At 37.1% G+C, this 18,914-nt stretch overlaps 1 protein-coding gene across 1 annotated transcript in view; it reads left to right on the top strand.

Annotated features, from left to right (window-relative positions):
• LOC100950848 (antigen WC1.1-like) overlaps positions 1-18,914 on the top strand; it is an 89,033-nt gene that overhangs the window by 49,910 nt on the left and 20,209 nt on the right. The window contains exons 3-6 of the mRNA XM_012809299.1: positions 7,296-7,388; positions 7,463-7,777; positions 14,568-14,876; positions 14,969-15,286. Of these exons, the coding sequence (XP_012664753.1) occupies positions 7,296-7,388; positions 7,463-7,777; positions 14,568-14,876; positions 14,969-15,286 (1,035 nt within the window). The remainder of the gene's footprint in view (positions 1-7,295; positions 7,389-7,462; positions 7,778-14,567; positions 14,877-14,968; positions 15,287-18,914) is intronic.

Below are 18,914 nucleotides of genomic sequence, written 5' to 3'. Positions count from 1 at the left end.
CTTTCATTTCTTTAAATTCTATTATATCCTTTTCTAATATTGTCTAGCTCTTTAGCAACTGTGTTGCTGATTTCCTCCCATCCAAGTACTAACCAGGCCTGATCCTGCTTAGCTTCCAAAATCAGACAAGATTGGGCGTGTTCAGGGTGGTATGGCCATAGACTTTTGCTGATTTCCTAAAATATCTTTTTGTTGGTTTTCAACTTTTCTTGGTTTTCATCCTAATTTATATCCACATTCTGAATTTTATTTCTGTTATTTCAGCATATTTCTTCTACTATAGATCCATTGTATTTCTTTGGGGTGTTGAACTACTTTTTTTTTCCTGTCAGAGTTCTTTTGCAGTTTCTTCCTATTAGACACCTCTTCTCTCAGTTCTATGTCAATAGAATTTCAGGGTACCTGTTCTCCTTTGTCTGAAACTTGCTATTTAGTTAGTGGAAGGGAGAGACTCTATATGGAACTTTTGTATTCTATTCTGGAGAGCTGAATTGTGAGGGGAGGGGTGGGTGCACTGAGAGCCAATAGAACAGCTATTCTGTTCTGATATTCTGCTGCACAGGAAGGCTCTCTCTCTGCTCTAGATCTTCCTCATTTCTCCTCTCTAGGTCTTCAATTCTGTACTTTTAGATCATTTGAGTATATTCTAAATGTCTTTTCTTTTTTATTTTTGTTCGTAAAAATTTTCTCTGTGATTTAAAATTTTTCATTGACCTACATTCTAAGTCACTGATTGTCTATTCAATTTCATCTAAACTGCTTTTAAGCCTGTCAGTTTCAAGTTTAGATATTTTATGTTCAATTGGTGACTGTTCCTATGATATTTTTGTATATTTAAAATTGTCTTTTAAATTTTTTTCATCCTTTCACTCACTTGTTCTCTCCTGTCCTGTATTTTCTTAAATCTATTTATCGTAATTAAAGTTCTTATCTACTAACTCCAGCATCTTTGTTATGTGTGCTTTTGCTTTCTTTTGGTTTACTACACTTTATCAACTAGTCATGTGATCCTTTTTTCATGTCATATCATTACCTATTTATTTGTTTATTTTTATTTCAAAATATTCTTGGAATACAAGTGTATTTAATTGCAATATTGATTTTGTTATGCTTGAGTCAGGGTTATAAGTGTGCCCATCATCCATATAGTGTTAATTGTATCCATTACATAGGTTTTCACCCATTCCTTCCTTTCCCATGCACTTCATTTCATTTCCACTGAGTTTTACTTTCCTCTCATATTTTAAAAGACTCAGAACTTGTATGTTTTCATTAGTTAATTCCAATTAATAATGAGTACATATGGTGTTTGTTTTTCCATCCATTAGCTACTTCACTTAGGATAATGATTTCCCATTCTATCCACATTTTTGGAGAAAGACTTAATCCATCATTTTTTATGGCCATGTAGTATTCCACACCATACATATACCACTTAAAAAGATTTTAGAATATTGTGGGTGCATAAATATTTTTGTGCTTTTGCACTGCTTGAGTCAAAGTTATAAGTGTGTCCATTATCCGGATAGTGTATCATACCCAGACATTAGGTATAATTTCACCCATTCCCTGTTTTCCCCTCCCATGTGCTTGATTTCCTTTGAGTTTTACTTCCATCTGTGCACACAAGTGCTGATTGGTTAGTTCCAATTTAATAGTGAGTACCTATGATGCTTACTTTTCCATTCTTGCATTACTTCACTTAGGAGAATTGTTGATTATTTCCTTAAGTGTACAGAAACTTTTAAATTTAATCAAGTCCCATTTACTTATTGTTCCTAGTGATGTGATTGTCATTGAGGTGTTCTTCATAAATTCTGAAGCTAGTTTGATATCTAGAGGAATATTTCCCACATTTTTGTTTAGAATTGTTATGGTTTTATGACTTACATTTAGTATTTTATCCATATTGAATTAATTTTTGTGAGTGGTTAGAAATATGAATTTTATTTCATTTTTGTGCATGTGGCTATTTAGTTTTTCCCAGCACCATTTACTGAATAAGGATTTTTTCCCATTGTTATCTGCTTTGTCAAAGGTCAGTTGGGTGTATGTAGACAGTTTTATATCTGGATATTCTGTTCTGCTCTATGTCCCCATTTTTGTGTTAACACCCTGCTGTTTTGGTTACTATAGATTGAAGTTTTGTATAGCTTGCATAGACTGAAGTTTTGTAATGTGATGCTTTCAGATTTGGTCTTTTTGCTTAAGATTGCTCTGGCTATTGGGTTCTTTTCTGCATCCAAATAAAGAATAGAAATATTTTTTCTAGATTTGTGAAATATGACACTGATATTTTTTATGTGTTTAATGCTTTATATTACTTTTGAAACACACATGCTTTAAAAAATGACCTCCTAGAGCCCATAATTATATAAATAATAAAATGTATCTCCCATCTACCTCCTCTTCCTAATCCTGTCATGCTGCATGTAAGTCTGACTGATTAGAACTGCTTCATCCATCAGAAGAATGGAGTAGTAAGAATCCAATGTACTTAATTTTGATATGAGGACAATTGACCTAGTATATGGTAAAGGGGTGGGGAATTGGGGGTCCAGAGGGAGGGAAAGAGGGATGGGGATGCAGGGTCACAGTGTTTGGCACACCTCTTGGGGGAGGAACACATTTATAAGAGGGACTTTGTCCGACAAATGCAATTAGTGTAACTTGGATCTTTGTACTCTCAATGAATCCCCAACAATAAAAAAGAAAAAAAAGAAAAAAAGAATTGCTTCATCTTATTAGCATATTTTATCAAGGCAGTAGTGCCATACATCTACTAAAATGACACTGGTATTTCAGTAGGGATTGCATTCAATTTGTAAATTACTTTGTATAGCATGGACATTTCACAATGTTGATTCTATAGGTCCATGGAGAAATAATATATTTCTCCATTTGCTTGTGTCTGTGTGATTTCTTTCATCAGTGTTCTATAGTTTTCTTTGTAGAAATTTCTCTTACTTGGTTTAGTATTTTCCTCAGTATTTTACTTTCTTTGTAGTTATTGTGAATAGTATTGAATTTTGATTCCACTCTCAGCATGACTCTTTTTTTTTTTTTTTTTTTGAGACGGAGCCTCAAGCTATCCCCCTGGGTAGAGTGCCATGGCATCACGCTCACAGCAACCTCCAACTCCTGGGCTCAAGCAAGTCTCCTGCCTCTGTCTCCCAAGTAGCTGGGACTACAGGCGCCCGCCACAGCGCCTGGCCATTTTTTGGTTGCAGCCATCATTGTTGTTTGGCGGGCCGGGCTGGGGATTCGAACCCGCCACCTTAGGTGTACGTGGCTGGCGCCTTAGCCGCTTGAGCCACAGGCACCAAGCCCAGCATGACTCTTAATGGTAAATAAATGCTTGAGTTTGACTTCAATAAATTATTGTCCCAAATTAAAAGAAAAGGAAATGCTACTGATCTAGGTACATTGATCCTGAGGCTTTACTGAATTTATTTATCAATTACAGGAGTCTCTGGGAGGAGTCTTCTTGGCTTTCTAGATATAAGATCATATCATCAGCAAAAAGTGATAGTCTGACCTTTTGTTTTTTACTGATTTGGATACCCTTTATTTCTTTCTCTTGCCTGATTGCTCTGGTTAGTTCTTCTAGTACTCTATTGAATAGAAGTGATAATAATGGGCTTCCTTTTCTTATTCTGGTTCTTAGTGGGTATGCTTTCAAGTTTTCCTCATTCAGTATGATGTTGGTGGACTGTTCATCATGTATGGCTTTTGTAATCTTGAGATATATTTCTTCTATGTCCAATTTGTTGAAGGTTTTTATCAAGAAAGTGTGTAGGATTTTGTCATATGCCTTTTCTGTGTCTATTGACATGATGATATGGTCTTTGTTTTTGCTTCTGTATATGTGGTGAATCACATTTTTCAATTTCCCTGTGTTGAACGATCCTTTCCCCACTTGGTTTTGGGGAAAACTTAGCTCTGGAGACAGCTGCCAAGGAGAGGCCAATGCAGCTTCATCTATCTAGAAACTGTGATTGCGGTTGCACGCAATCTAAGATCCACAGTTTGGCTGTCAGCAGTGGGCTCCACTCTTCTATCTCTTCTCCTGCTTTTCAATTCTCCTCCAATATCTGCTGACAGACGGAAGCTCAAATAATCTGAACTCCTCAGCAGTGGTGCTGCATGCAGGGAACTACCCCGAACTGAGAGTGTGGCTTTCCTGTGTGGTGAGGGATGCTCCATGAGTGTGCTGTGGCTGCGACCCATACTCCACTCTCCTGTAAGTTCTGCTCATGTGGGTCCCCTTGCCTCCCAAGATTAGTTCCTAAATTTCTCTTCTGTATCCCTGAGCAACACAAACAAATCTTAAGGGTATGGGATATGGCCTGAGAACCTGTCCCTGGGTCCTGAATACCAATTTCTGATCATGCCAGGGAGAAGCATGCTGGTCCCAAGTTATCTATGTAGTGCTCAAGCAGGTTTGATGTCCCTCTGCTTCAGGGTGTACCCTAATCCAATGAAGCAGTTGGGGAAAGCAGTACCAGGGAGGATCAGTGAGCAGGGAACTCACAGTCTGAGCATGCTTAGTCCTCTGTAGTCTTTAAGAGGAAAGAATTTATCCCCACTATCTGTGAAATCCCCAACAGAGAAGCAGCTTCTGCAAGCTCTAGCTCAAGTGCCTCTCTCAACAGCCATAGATTGGGGAGGGGAATGGGAGGAAAATAGTTTGAATGAAGGAAAGCAGCACTCTGGTTGTCTCTGTCCTTATTTCTGAAGGCAGCCCTCCCAAGATGTCTAGACTTTGGGGTCATACATATTCCCCAGAATCCACTAGACCCCTGTCCTCCCACAGTATGGGTCAGAGTTGTGAAATATTTATGTGGAAATGAGCCAGAGAAAAACTGAGGGGCTGAAGCCGCATGGAAAGGACAAAGGTGCACAGTGGGTGAAAAAACAGTAAGGCACCTATAGTCTTAGCTCACATCTGTGGTGACTGGAAGTAAAGCTGGTAGCCTGTTTTTTTGATCATCAATAGGTTCCCAATTCACTGGCAGAAGCAGCTTTGGGTTCATTAGAGTAGAAAGCTCTCCAACAACTTAGGAGCCTGCTGATTGCCAGAGATATTGAGGGAAAGAGAAACAAACCACTCCACTTATTCTTTTTGCTGGACTCCAAGGCTCTCAGGGGTTGACCTCTGTAGATATCTTTCTGCTTCCTCTGCTCTGCAGCTTCTTCCTGTGGAATCTACCATAGGTTCTACCCCTTTTCCTTCAGAATTATATCTGGTCTATGATTGCTTGTTTGTTTTTCCTTTTTCATCAAAAATGTTCCCTCTTTTCTGAGATGATCTGGCAACTGGTGTCTCTGGTTAGCCATCTTCTGCCTCAGTGTTTATTGAAAGTTAGAAATGGTATTTGAAAAAATAAGATAATTCAAATTTTTCCTAACACCTGCAACAATTCATCTTTTGTTCTGCCAGGCAAATGAGGGAGGCAGTGCTGATCGCCCAGATATCTAAATCCAACCCAGAACTGAATCAGAACAACTCTAGGTTGCAGCGTTGGTATACCAAGTTCTTGTTTGCCTCTGTTCCTGTGCTGTGACCTTTCAGAGCTGTCAGTTAAGAGCTTGACTCTGGGCATTTTTAGTCACTCGGTGCCAAGGGGATGAGGGAATATTCACTCTGATTTCCAAGATGTTTGGTGTAGTTCTTTGATCTCCTACCCTTCACTGCTTTAATACTGGTCAAATATTTAAGGAGAAAATCTACTATATGATAGTGACCCTCAAGTCTCCAATTTTGTCCTTCTAGTCCTATGTAACTCCCAAAGTTGTGCTGGCTTCTCTTTTCCAACAGGTGTCCTCTGCCTTGCTTAATCCCAGATTCTAAATCATTAGCCTATGCACTGAAATGGGAAATTCCCTTAGAGAAAAAGAAGGTATCAATCATTGGATCATCTGTGATCATCTCATGCTGAGATTTTAATATATTTAATTCATGTTGCTTCCAAAAACATCTGATGCTTTAATTTTTGGGTACATTTTCCAGTTTTTCACATCATACCTAGCAGGAACATTGACCTGCTGTGAATTCCTCCTCTATTCCAAATCAAAGCAAAAGTTCTTGGTGTGATTTTCTATTTCACCATTTCATACAGTACAATGTTGATGGACATTATTTAACTTCTCATCCTTTTTCTTGTGTTTAGAAGGAAAAGAACAGTAATACAGCTTGTCCAAATTGTCTATTCAAGTGATTTTCGGGTAGGAATATAACCTGCTTCTGCTCTTGGATTAGAAATACATATATTTCTCTTAGAGAACAAAGAAGTTCAAAGTTTGAACAACAGTAAACTTCTGATAGGAAGTTCAAGCAGAAATTGGCATTATATGGGGTAGACAGGGTGGGAGAACAACATTCTATGATTCTGAGCATTATCTGGGTGATGTCAGTATCATCTCACAATATCTCCCACATGAGGTTGTACAATCTGCTCAAAAGAGGGACACATGTTTTGAAATTATGTATCTAGATCTAGAGTCTGAATGCTAGGATCCTAAGTGAAATGTTCTGATGTAAGCCATGACATGTCTCACTATTCATTCATTTTTCAGCTCTGAATAATGATGTCACATACAGATTTTCTTTTTTTAAGTGAAGTGGGTTCTCTGTCACCAAGTTGGAGTGCAGTGGTGTTATAGCTTACTCCAACCACCAACTCCTGGTCTTAAGTCATCCTTCTGTCTTAGCCTTCTGAGTCGCTAGGACTACAGGAATGTGCTACCATGCCTCGATAATTTTTTCTTTCTTTCTTCTTCTTTTTTTTTAATCAAGAGAGATAGAGGTCTCACTATATTGCCCAGGTTAAGCCTAAACTCTTGGACTTACGCAGTACTTCTGCATCTATCCCCTCCCACTGGGACTACAGGTATGAGACACTGTTCCCACTAAAAGGGACAATTTTGATTGGTTTTGCATTCATGCTGCTGCCTGAGATTTCTGATGAGCTCACCCTGGTTCTTGACGCTTTTTTTCTTTACTTTAATCCTCTCAACTTCCAGATTATTTGCACTGAAGTATGTGTGTGGTTTATAAGCAATAAATCCACCACCTGGGCTGTTCCAGTTACCCTTTGAACTTACGCCGAGAAAGACACTGTGGCCAATTCAGAGTAGAGATTCTGCTTTTATAGTCCTTTTCAGACCCTGTGCAGAAATCAACAAACCAGAAGGTTAACTTTGATATGATCTAGTGACAGCTTTCATTCCAGCCTACACACTAGATTATTTTCAGGTGAATTCAGTTTTCTTCTCTGTAACTCTCTTTATAGGAAACAAGACCCAGCTCCTGCCTCGGTGCAATGACTCCCTGTCTGACTCAGCGGGATCTGTCACCTCAGAGGAGAGCGCTGCCAACTGCTCAGGTGAGAGGTCCCACAGGATCAGAGAACCTTCTCCTGTATAATGCCCTGTATAACATGGCTTTGTCTCTCCTCAGAGCGCCCATACCTCCGCCTGGTAGATGGGGGCAGTCCCTGTGCTGGAAGAGTGGAGATCTACCATGAGGACTCCTGGGGCACCATCTGCGATAACAGCTGGGACCTGAGTGATGCCCATGTGGTGTGCAGATATCTGGGCTGTGGAGAGGCCCTGGATGCACTGGGCTCTGCTGCCTTTGGGGCGGGATCAGGTCCCATTTGGCTGGATGAGCTGCAGTGTACAGGAAAGGAATCCTACATTTGGAAGTGTCCTTCACAGGGCTGGGGGAATCATGACTGCTCTGACCGTATGGATGCAGGGGTAATCTGCTCAGGTATGGTGAGAATATCATCCCCTGGTTGAGAGAATGGAAAGTTACAGGGAAGCAGGTGTCTGGTCTCTGCATGAACAGAGGCTGAATGGGCTGGAGAGGTCTGAGAGGTCCGTGGAGAGTCCCTGACTACTCTGCATAGCTGTGGATTATGTGCTTCGCTTACTTTCTTCTTCTAAGTCTCCATTGCTGTTCCTTCTTTCTCCAGTGGACAATGTGAAATGCTTACATCAAATTAAAAGAGGGTAATAAACAAGTAAATACAATAAGTAAAAACATGAAACTATGAGACATATCAGGAAGATAATCAGAAGGCAATTTCAAGCATGGGTTTGGAGCTTTGGGGAGTCTCTGAACACAGATATAAATTTATTATCTGTAGTTCTCTTGAGGACTGGAGAAGAAAGGGACAGCAATCATCTCAAAATCAAGCTTCTTAATTTTGTTTTTAGATTTACTTTCTATACATCTGTAAATCACTACACACACTACTTTTGTAACAGTGAGCCTGTCAGAGGGAAGAATTAGAATAGCAATGTACTTTCCTTGTTTGAATTCTGTTTTTCTATAATCATAGTGTGCTTGTAAGCATTGTTTTGCATGAGGCAAGTAGGTGTATAGGCATGTGAGATATCATTAAACCAGTCAGAGAGGAATTTGTGGAATTGTGTCAAATCACTAGTCTCCTTTGCAGATTCAGAGGTAAGCAGGCACAGCTCTTGGACTGGAAGGACCAGAGAAGTGTGGATGAAATGCTGAGTCATGGGTTCTCTTTTCTATGATTACTAGAAAAGACTCTTCATTTTTGATTCAAAAAATCTATATAAACTCAAAATTTCTATCACTTAGACATGATAGAAAATTGATGGGTGCAATAAAATAGTAACTTGTACATTTTATAGTAAGATATTATAGGATTTACACATGTACCTGATGGTGTTAATGAGTTTATACCTGATGGCTCCTATGATATGGGAAATGCATCAGTGAATTTATTTGATAAGAATGAGACCAAGATGACAAATGGAATTCTTCAAGACAGTGCACAAGGCTTATTATAGTTGGGGCATTGGAATTGGCAATGGGAGCTGTGAAAAGACACTTAAGGTGTTGTCTGAATAGTGTTGAGAGTCCAGGTGGAGTCTGGAGAATCCCAGAGTGTACACTTAGGTGAATTTTGTATGGCTTCTTTTCTTCCGCAAGAAAGAAGAATGAGTTGTAAGAAAGACTCTAGTCTAAGGTATGGAGGTCAGAATAGTGGAAGGAGTAGTCCTGGTGATGACATTTTATTAAATGACTTGCCTAAGGACACAGTGTATCTATATAATAAAAGTCAGATTTATCTGACTACAATTTTCATTTTGCCTCAGAGGGATTAATTCATATATATTAATAGCCCTCCTAAGGGGCAGTTTCCCTTTCTTTGTGGTTTCCAGTTTCCAGGTTTCTCATAAACCTTTGCAGAAGGCTCAAAACTTTATACTTGCCTTTCTTAATACTAGAAGAAAAGCCCAACAAAGATAAGAACACTGATTAATTGCAGTTTACTTCTCCAGCACCTAGGAAGGTTTCTAGAACACATAAAGATCTGTAAAGATGTTTTTATTTTGAATTAGAAAATGTGAAAGTAGAATCTCAATATTGCTTTCAAGTACTTTTCTCCCATCTAAATATCAGTCCTGTGCAGATAGTTTAGTTATACCTCCTCTGAAACCTTACTTCTTTCCCTCATTTTCATCATTTCCTGATTATGGGCTTGATTTTTACCTATTTTGGGGCTCTAGTGGCCACTCTTTTTGTCCCTTACTGCACCTTTATGGGAAGACCATGTCGACCATTTCTGGCTTTCAAAGGTGAATGGGCAACTGAAGGGCAGAAGGCAAGTTTGATCTTCTATGAAGATGCTTTGATATTTGTGGGTCTCTGCATGGCTACATACCACATCCACTAGAGGTATTCTCAGCATCATGGGCAACACAATGCTCTGATGCTAACTGTATAACGGGAGTCTGCCTATCTTTCAAGCACTGCAAGAGTAGCTGACAAAGAGGCCTTTCATGGTCATGTGTCAAATATATATCCAGGTACCTTAAGTCATTTTTAGTCCTGATTACCCAATGCTTTTAGATCACTAGAAAAGAACCATATCTTTCTTAGTATGGGCCTGGGTGCCTTCCTCCTTTTTTGACCAAAGGAACAGTTTGTTTGTATGTCTCCTAAATTATCACACAAAAATATGAGCCAAATCACTACAGTACAAGACACAAATTCTGGATTTTAGGGTTACTTTTACTTTTAATTGATGTTTAATAGCTTTTAGTATTCACCACTTTTTGAGGCTACTTTTATGAAAAACCAAATGAAACTGAATACTTTGTTTTTCTTTTGAGAAAGGGAATCCCTGCTGAATTTTTTATTACCTAGATTTACTGTTAGATAATAAATTTATATCTGTAGTTCAGAGACTCCCCAAAGCTCCAAACCCATGTATGAAATTGCCTTCTGATTATCTTCCTGACATGTCTCATATTTTCAAGTTTTGACTTATTGTATTTACTTATTTATTACCCTCTTTTAACTTGATGTAAGCATTCCACATTGTATATCAAAACACACATTGTACCCCATAAATGTATTAATGTACACAGTTATGATTTAATAAAGAAATAAAAAATAAATTTACTAATCAGTAAAAAATAGAAAGACTTCACTGTTAAAAAAAAAACAACAAAAATCTAAACTATTAAGGGGGTACAAGTATTTTTGTAACATGGACAGCTTTTACATTGCTTAAGTCAGGACTAGTAATGTGCCCTTAACACAAATAGTGATCATTGTACTAGCTAGATAGGTTTCTACCCCTCTCCTCTCTCTGCCTCTGCTAGATTTCCAGTGGCTTTTACTTTTCCCTGTGTCCATGTGTACTCATGAATTAGTTCCAAATTATTTGAGAGTACATATGGTGTTTGTTTTTCAATTCCTGACAGATATCACTTAGGATAATGGTCTCCATTTCCTTCCAAATTGATGCAAAAGGCATTAATTCATTCTTCTTCTTTTTTTTTTTTTTTTTGGCTGAGTAGTATTCCATGGTACTCAGTACTCCATATACATAGCATATTTTATTTATCCACAAACGCTTAGTTTGATTTCACATTTTTGTGATTGCAAATCGTGCTGGAATCATTTGAGTGTGTCTTATAACGTCCTTGGAGTAAGTACCTGGTAGTGGGATTGCTGGGTAGAATGGTAAGTCTACATTTATTTTTTTGAGGACTCTCTGTGCTGTTTTCCCTAGAGGTTGTACTAATTTGCATCCCACTAATAGTGTTAAGTGTTCCTTTCCGCATCTATGCCAGCATCTATTATTATTATTATTTTGACTTAAAAAATGGCATCTGACAGGGGCAAGGTGGTTTTAATTTGCATTTCTCTGATGATTAGCGATGTTGAGCATTTTTTCATACGTTTGTTGCACATTTATCTATCTTCTTTTGAAAAACTTCTGTCATATCTTTTGCCCACTTTTTAGTGGGATTTGGATGTTTTTCTTGCCAATTTATTGGAGTTCTTTGTAGATTCTGAATATTATCCCCTTATTAGATGTAGAATTTGTGATAATTTTCTCCCATTCTGTAGTTTGTCTGTTTACTTTTTTGGTTATTTTCTTTGGTGCAGAAGCTTTTTAATTTAATGAAGTCTTATTTATTTGTTTTGATTGTTGCTGTAATTGCCTTCAGGGTCTTGCTAATAAATTCTTTGCCTAGGCCAATGTCTAAAAGAGTTTTTCCTACATTTTGCTCTTTTTATGGTTTCATGCTTTACATTTAAGTCTGTTATTAATCTTGAATTAATTTTTGTAAGTGGTGAGAGATGGGATCATCTCTAATTCTTCTAATGTAGCTATCCAATTTTCTCAGCACCATGTATTAAGCCTTTCTTTCCCCAGTATTTGTTGTTGTCTGCTTTGTCCAACATCAGTTAGTTGTAGGTAAATTGTACTATGTCTGGTTCTATGTTCTGTTCCATTGGTTAATGTCCCCATTTTGTACTAATACCAGGCTATTCTGGTTACTCTATCCTTGCAGTCTAGTAGAGTGATGCCTCCAGATTTGTTTTATTTTGCTTAAGACTGTTTTGGCTATTCAGGATCTCTTTTGGTTTCAAATGAAGTATAGAATTATTTTTTGTAGATCTGTGAACTATGACGTTGATATTTTGATGGGGTTTGTGTTCAATCTGTAAATCACTTTGGGTACTATGTACATTAAACAATGTTGATTCTGTCCATTTGTGAACATGATGTATTTTTTTACTTGTTCATATTATCTGTGATTTCCTTCATGAGTGTTTTGTAGTTCTCCTTGTAGAGGTCTTTACTTTCTTGGTTAAGTATATTCCTAAGTATTTTATTTTCTTTGTAGCTGTTGCTAACATTAGTGAGTCTTTTTTTTATTATTATTTTTATTTTGAAACTGAGTCTCACTATGTCACCTTTGGTAGAGTCCCGTGGCATCACAGCTCACAGCAACCCCAAACTCTTGGGCTGAAGTATTCTCTTGTCTTAGCCTACTGAGTAGCTGGGACTACAAGTGACTGCCACAATGTCTGGCTGTTTTTTGGTTGCAGTTGTCATTGTTTAGCAGGCCCAGGCTGGGCTTAAACCCACCAGCCTGGGTGTATGTGGCTGGCGCCCTACTCACTGAGCTATGGGTGCCGAGCCCATTATTGAGTCTTTGATCTGACTAAGCTTGACTGTTATGGTATATAGAAATGCTACTGACTTCTATCCATTGATTTTGTAATCTGAGATTTTGCTGAATTTATTGATAAATTCTAGGAGTCTCTTGGTTGAGTCTTTGCAATTTTGAGGTGAAAGATCATATCATTAGTGAAAAGCAATAGTTTGATGTCCTCTTTTCTAATTTGATTTCTTTTCTTTTCTTTCTTTCTTTCTTTTCATTTTTTTTTTTTTTGAGGCAGCGTTTCATTACATTGCCCTTGGTAGAGTGCCGTAGCATCACAGATCACAGCAACCTCAAATTCTTGGGTTTAAGTGATTCTCTTGCCTCAGCCTCCCAAGTAGCTGGGACTATAGTACCTACCACAATGCCCAGCTAATTTTTTTGTTGTTGTTGCAGTTGTCATTGTTGTTTAGCTGGCCCGGGCTGAGTTTGAACCAGTCAGCCTTGGTGCATGTGGCTGGTGCTGGAACCACTGTGCTATGCGTGTCTAGCCTGGATATCCTTTATTTCTTCCTCTTAGCCTAATTACTCTGGCTAGGACTTCTGCTACTGTGTTGAATAGAAGTGGTGACAGTGGGCCCCTTTGCTTTTTCCATTCTTAGAGGAATACTTTGAACTCTTCCCTTTTCGGTGTGATATTGCTGTGGTTTTGTCCTATGTGACATTTATGATTTTTGGATATATTCCTTCTATTCTTAATTTGTTGAGGGTTTCTGAAACAAATGAAAGAGTGCTAGGTTTTGTTGAATGCTTTTTCTGCATCTATTAAGATAATCACATGATCTTTGTTTTTGCTTCTGCTTATGTGATGAATCACATGTATTGATTTATATATGCTGAACTATCCTTGCATCCCTGAGATGAAGCCTGTTTGGTCATGTGAATTATGTTTTTATGTGCTGTTGAATTTGGTTTGTTAGTATTTTATTGAGGATTTTTGAATCTATGTTCGTGAGGGATATATTTTGTTCTGTAGTTTTCTTTGTTGTGTCCCTCCCTACCTGGCTTTGGTATCAAGAAGATACTTGCTTTACAGAATGAGTTAGGGAGGAGTCTCTCTTTTTCAATTTTACAGAATAATTTCTGTAGTATGGGTACCAGCTCTTAGTTGTACATCTGGTGTATTCATCCTTGATTCCATCTTGTCCAGTCTTTCTCTAATTGGGAGATTTCTTTTTTTATTTCGACTTCAATATTTCTCTATGTTCCTGGTCTGTTCAGGAGTTCTATTTCTCTTCTAGACTTAGTCTTTGAAGATTGTGTTTTTCCAGAATTTTTCCATTTCCTGTATGTCCTCTACTTTATATGCACAGAGATTTCCATAGTATTTGCAGATGTTATTTTGTATTTTTGTGGTATGAGTTGTAATGCCTCCTTTTCATTTCTGATTGAGCTCTGCCTGCTCCCTCCTTGGCCTGGCTGGGGTCATGGGAAGACTACTGTTGCAAAGCTGAGTACTGAGCAGACCTAACAACATGCATCTGAGAGCTCAGGATGGTGTTATAAAATGTAAATATAGTTGTGAGATTTTGATAAATATTGAAAATTTTTTCATTCATTAAAAAATGTAAATTGTAAGTTAGTTGGTATTATTATTCAGGAACTGAAAGCTTCTGGCACTGAAATAGTGAAAAAGATGAGCTTAATCTTTGCCTTCATTGAGTTCACCTTCAGTGAATATAAATCTTATAAAGGGCAATAGACAGATGATAGATATCCTCTTAATACACAGGATAATATATTCTTACAAAAAGATATATATGTGCAAATATATACATACATATGTGTGTGTATATACATGAATGAATATACATATATGTATGTATATCTATGCATTCATTCTTGGGATTCAACTATATTCCTCCTGAATTTTTAATTAGAAACTTACTCATGGAAGATCCACTCTGACATCAACTATGAACTCTTCTTCCCAGGCATGACCTACCCACAGGAAAAGAAAAACTTTCACATCATTCTCCGTAATATGTCATTTCATAATGACAAACCAGGATCGTAGATACCCACCATGCTACTTTTCTCTCTCTTAGGATTTGTGCATCTGGTTGGTGGGGTTGGACCCTGCTCAGGGCGAGTGGAGGTGAATTCTGGAGGAGGCTGGACTCCAATTTCTGGTGGGAACTTCATATTCTCCACTGCCCAGGTCATCTGTGCAGAGTTGGGGTGTGGCAAGCCTGCATCTGTCCTGGAGGATGTGTCCTTCATAAAAGCTAGTGGACAGCTCTGGACTGAAGAGTTCCAGTGCCAGGGCCAGGAGTCTAGGCTCTGGTTGTGCCCACGAGCTCCCTGTGCTGGAGGGACTTGTCTCCACAGTGGGGCTGTTCAAATCATCTGTTCAGGTGAGACTCAGGGCAGGACTTAACCTCTCTGTATACTCTGCTGGGGTAAGAAACACATGAGGTTTTGCTCAATTCTTGTCTTCTCCTTCCAGAGTATACAGAAGTTCGGCTCATGAAAAATGGTACCTTCCAGTGTGAAGGACAAGTGGAGATGAATATTTTTGGAGACTGGAGGCCATTCTGTGCCTCCCACTGGAGTATGGCCAATGCCAATGTGCTTTGTCGTCAGCTTGGCTGTGGAGTTGCCATGTCTACCCCACAAGGAGCATACATTGTGGAAGAAGAGACCAGGATCTGGAAAGACCGATTTCACTGTTCAGGGACTGAGCCCTTCCTATGGCATTGCCCTGTGACTGCTCTGGGTTCTCCAGACTGTAACCATGGAAACACAGCCTCTGTGATCTGCTCAGGTAAGAGATAAATAGGGGCTGACTGATTCTCAGGATGCTCCTTAAGGGAAATGTCCCCAAGAGCAGAGAATATGATAAACTGAGCTCAAAAATGAGACATTCTATAGTAAAATATGCTGCTTCTCATCATTCATGCATTTTCCATTTTAGAGCAAGAGTGCTAAGAAAAATATTTAAAAAAATGATTATTAATTGTAATTTGCAAAGAATAATTTATAATTAATGAATACATGGCCCACTCAAGGACTCTAACCCAGATCAACAAGGAGAGCATCAGTCAGCCCCAGAAGTCACCTACACACCCCACCAATCCCAATGCCTTTGCTTCTTTCTAAAGAATACCACTTTCCAAACTTCTATAACCAATGAATTTTTTTCATAAGGCATATAAAACCATACAGTATGTTCTCTTTTTTGTCTGACTCCTTTAATGCTACATAATGTTTGAAATTCACCCATGTTGTTGTTTACAGTAGCACTTCATTCATTTTTATTGCTGTAGAGGATTCTATTGAATGACCTCATGACCATGTATTGATCCATTTACATGTTGTGAGAGATTTACTTTCAAATCTTGACTATTACTAACAATAATGCTGCAAATTACTGTGACAGTGACTTTTGGTGTAAATATGGGTGTATTCATTTTGAATTTTAATTTTACTCTTAATGGCATGGTATTCTTTGATGATCCAAGTTCTCAATCTCGATGAAGCACAAGTTATCAACCTTTTCCTAGGCACTTAGCACATCAGATATGAGATATGAATAGGATATAAGAAATTAATTTTAAGAGAATTTTGCCTACCTCAATATCATAATAATATTATCTAAGAGTATCTTATAGAAGTTATTTTTATTTTTCTTTTGCATTTAATATTGCAATCCTTGTGGGATTTATATCTGTGTATGTGGTAAAATGGGGTTAAGTTTCATATTTTTATATGGATATCCAATTGACCCAGTATTCTTTCCTAAAAAAACTCTTTGTCCACTGAAGTGCCACCTTTGCCACAGTCACAGTGCAGGAATGTGTGAGTCTTTTTCTAAACTCTATTGTTAGTCTATCCTTGCACCAGCATTTTACTTCTTTAATTATTATGACTTCATAGTAAGTCTGTATAACTGCAGGGAGTTATTTTAAAATAACTTACATATTTCCACATAAGTTTTATAATCAGCTTGTTATTTTTTTTTTTATCTAAACCAAGTATAGTGGTATTTTGATTGAGATGAGATTTGATCTACATATAAATTTAGAAGTCATTGATTTTGACAATACCAAGTCTTTCATGTAAGTGTACATGTATGTAGTATATGAGGGCTGTTTGGAAAGTATCCAGCCATGTAGTATGAAAATTAAAGAAAAGAATAGCTACATACTTTTTGGAGAGGCTTTGTATACCTCCATTCACTAAGATTTTAATTTCTTTCAGAGGTTTTATACATCTTTTACTTGGCTTTCTCCTGGGCATTTTAATATTTGATGTTATTAATATTTCTTTCAGTGAAGTTTTCCTGGGAATGAGTTATCTCTGACTTTTTTTTTTCATTTTGGATAGTTTGCTTTTTAACATGATTTGAGAATTACAGAAAAGTTGCAAGAATAGAGTAAGAATTCCCAGATTTCCTGATGTCAGTATTTTGCTATTTTCCCTTTCCCTTTGCTTACTTTGCCTCCTTTCTTCTTCTCTGCTTCTCTGCTCCATTTTTCCATGAATATGTAAAATATTTCTGAATTTGTTATTAAAAGTAGCTTGCAGACACAATATCTCTTTACCACTAAAATACTTCAAGGAATTTACATAACTGGAATACAGTTACTAAATTCCAGTAATTAACCATGTTGTAATACTATTATGTAGTCCATAAACTTTATCAGATTTTACCAATAGTCTCAAGTAAAAGATTTAAGGTAACGTGAGTATTCTCCTGTAATGTCCATTTAGTCTCTTTTACCACATTCACTGCCATGTGCATTGTATTTAACTTATGCTAGTTTTGAGCCTGGGGTCTCATGAAGCATATATAACTAACATGTCACTTGAGCTATCTTGACATTATAAAACACTGTAGACCCAGGGAAAAATTCTTTTTCTAGTGTAGCAGTCAATACTATTGATTTATGTGTATCAATAGGGTACTTTTTCAGAGTCTTTCTTTCAATTTCATGACTTTGACATTTTGCTTTTAAGAATATAGGCCAGTTATTATGTAGAATGTCTCTCTGGGCTGTGGCAATAACAGGTGAATTAAATACTGTGGAAGCAAAGTAAATTTGAAATAGTCTGTTCTACATGAATACAAATTGGCCTTGACTTTCAAAATAGAAATGAATAATTGAAAAGAAACCATTAGTGAACTAATCACAAAACATCAATCCCCCTGGCTTTTTTTTTTGTTGGAAACACTTTTATTGTTTCTTCAATCTCAGTACTTGATATTGGTCTGTTCAAGAGTTTCTTCCTGGTTAAGTCTAGGGAGATGGTGTGATTCCAAGTATTGGTGTGTTTTCTCCACATTGGTAAGTTTCTGGGCATAGAGCTTTTTTGTAGTAGTCAGAAATAATTTCTTGTATCTCTATGGTATCAGTTGTTATTTCCCCCATTTTCTTTCTCACTGAAGTTATTAAAGATTTTAATTTTCTGTTTCTAGTTAAAGTGGCCTATGGTTTATTGATTTTATTTATCTTTTCAAAAAAACAACATTTTTTTTCATTTATTTTCTGAATGATTCTTTTCTTATCAAATTAATTTCTTTCTGATGGAATTTTTGTTATTTCTTTTCTTCTGCTAGGTTTGGGATTGAATTGCTCTTCTTTTTCCATTTATTTTAGACGATTCATTAAGTTGCCTTTCTGTTTTTTGGATGTAGGCATTTAATGCAATAAATTTCTTTCTTAGGATGGCTTTTGCAGCGTACCATTGATTTTTGTAGCTTGTGTCTTCATTGTTGTTATGTTTGAGGAAGTTAATGATTTCCTCCTTTATCTCTTCCTTGACCCAATTGTTGTTCAGAATAAGGTTGTTTAGTTTCTGCGCCTTTGTGTGAGGATGAAAATTTTTGTTGGAGTTGAGTTCCACCTTTAATGTCTTGTGGTCTGAGAAGGTACAAGATTTAATTACAATTCTTTTGATTTTGTTGAGGTTTGATTTGTGTCCCAGGATATGATCTATTTTGGAGAATGTTCTTCAATGAGAAGAACATTTTCCTTTCACTTCTTCCTTTTTAAATTACCTTGTTATAAAAAATAATTAAAAAAAAACCTTTTTGGAAAGAAGTTTGGAGAACACTTAGGTGTTGAAGTATTCTTTTGGTATAGGATTAAAAGGAAAAGAAGAGTGAACAGTGTGAAGTGAGAAAATATAGAAAAGTAGTAAAGAAAAAGAAAAGGAAAAGGGGGATAAAAGTAAAGATTGAGAAAAATAAGTGAAGAACAGAAAATGTAGAAAAGTAGTAATGAAAAAGAAAAGGAAAAGGGAGATAAAAGTAAAGATTAATTAAAAATAAATAAAGAACAGAAAATATAGAAAAGTAGTAATGAAAAAGAAAAGGAAAAGGGGGATAAAAGTAAAGATTGATAAAAATAAGTGAAGAACAGAAAATATAGAAAAATAATAAAGAAAAA

The sequence above is a fragment of the Otolemur garnettii genome, unplaced genomic scaffold (genome assembly GCF_000181295.1).
Source record: "Otolemur garnettii isolate 467f Iridium unplaced genomic scaffold, OtoGar3 scaffold00104, whole genome shotgun sequence".
NCBI classification, from domain to species: Eukaryota; Metazoa; Chordata; class Mammalia; order Primates; family Galagidae; genus Otolemur; species Otolemur garnettii.
Note: the sequence above shows the minus strand (reverse complement) of the source record. Positions and strands in the feature narration are given on the sequence as shown.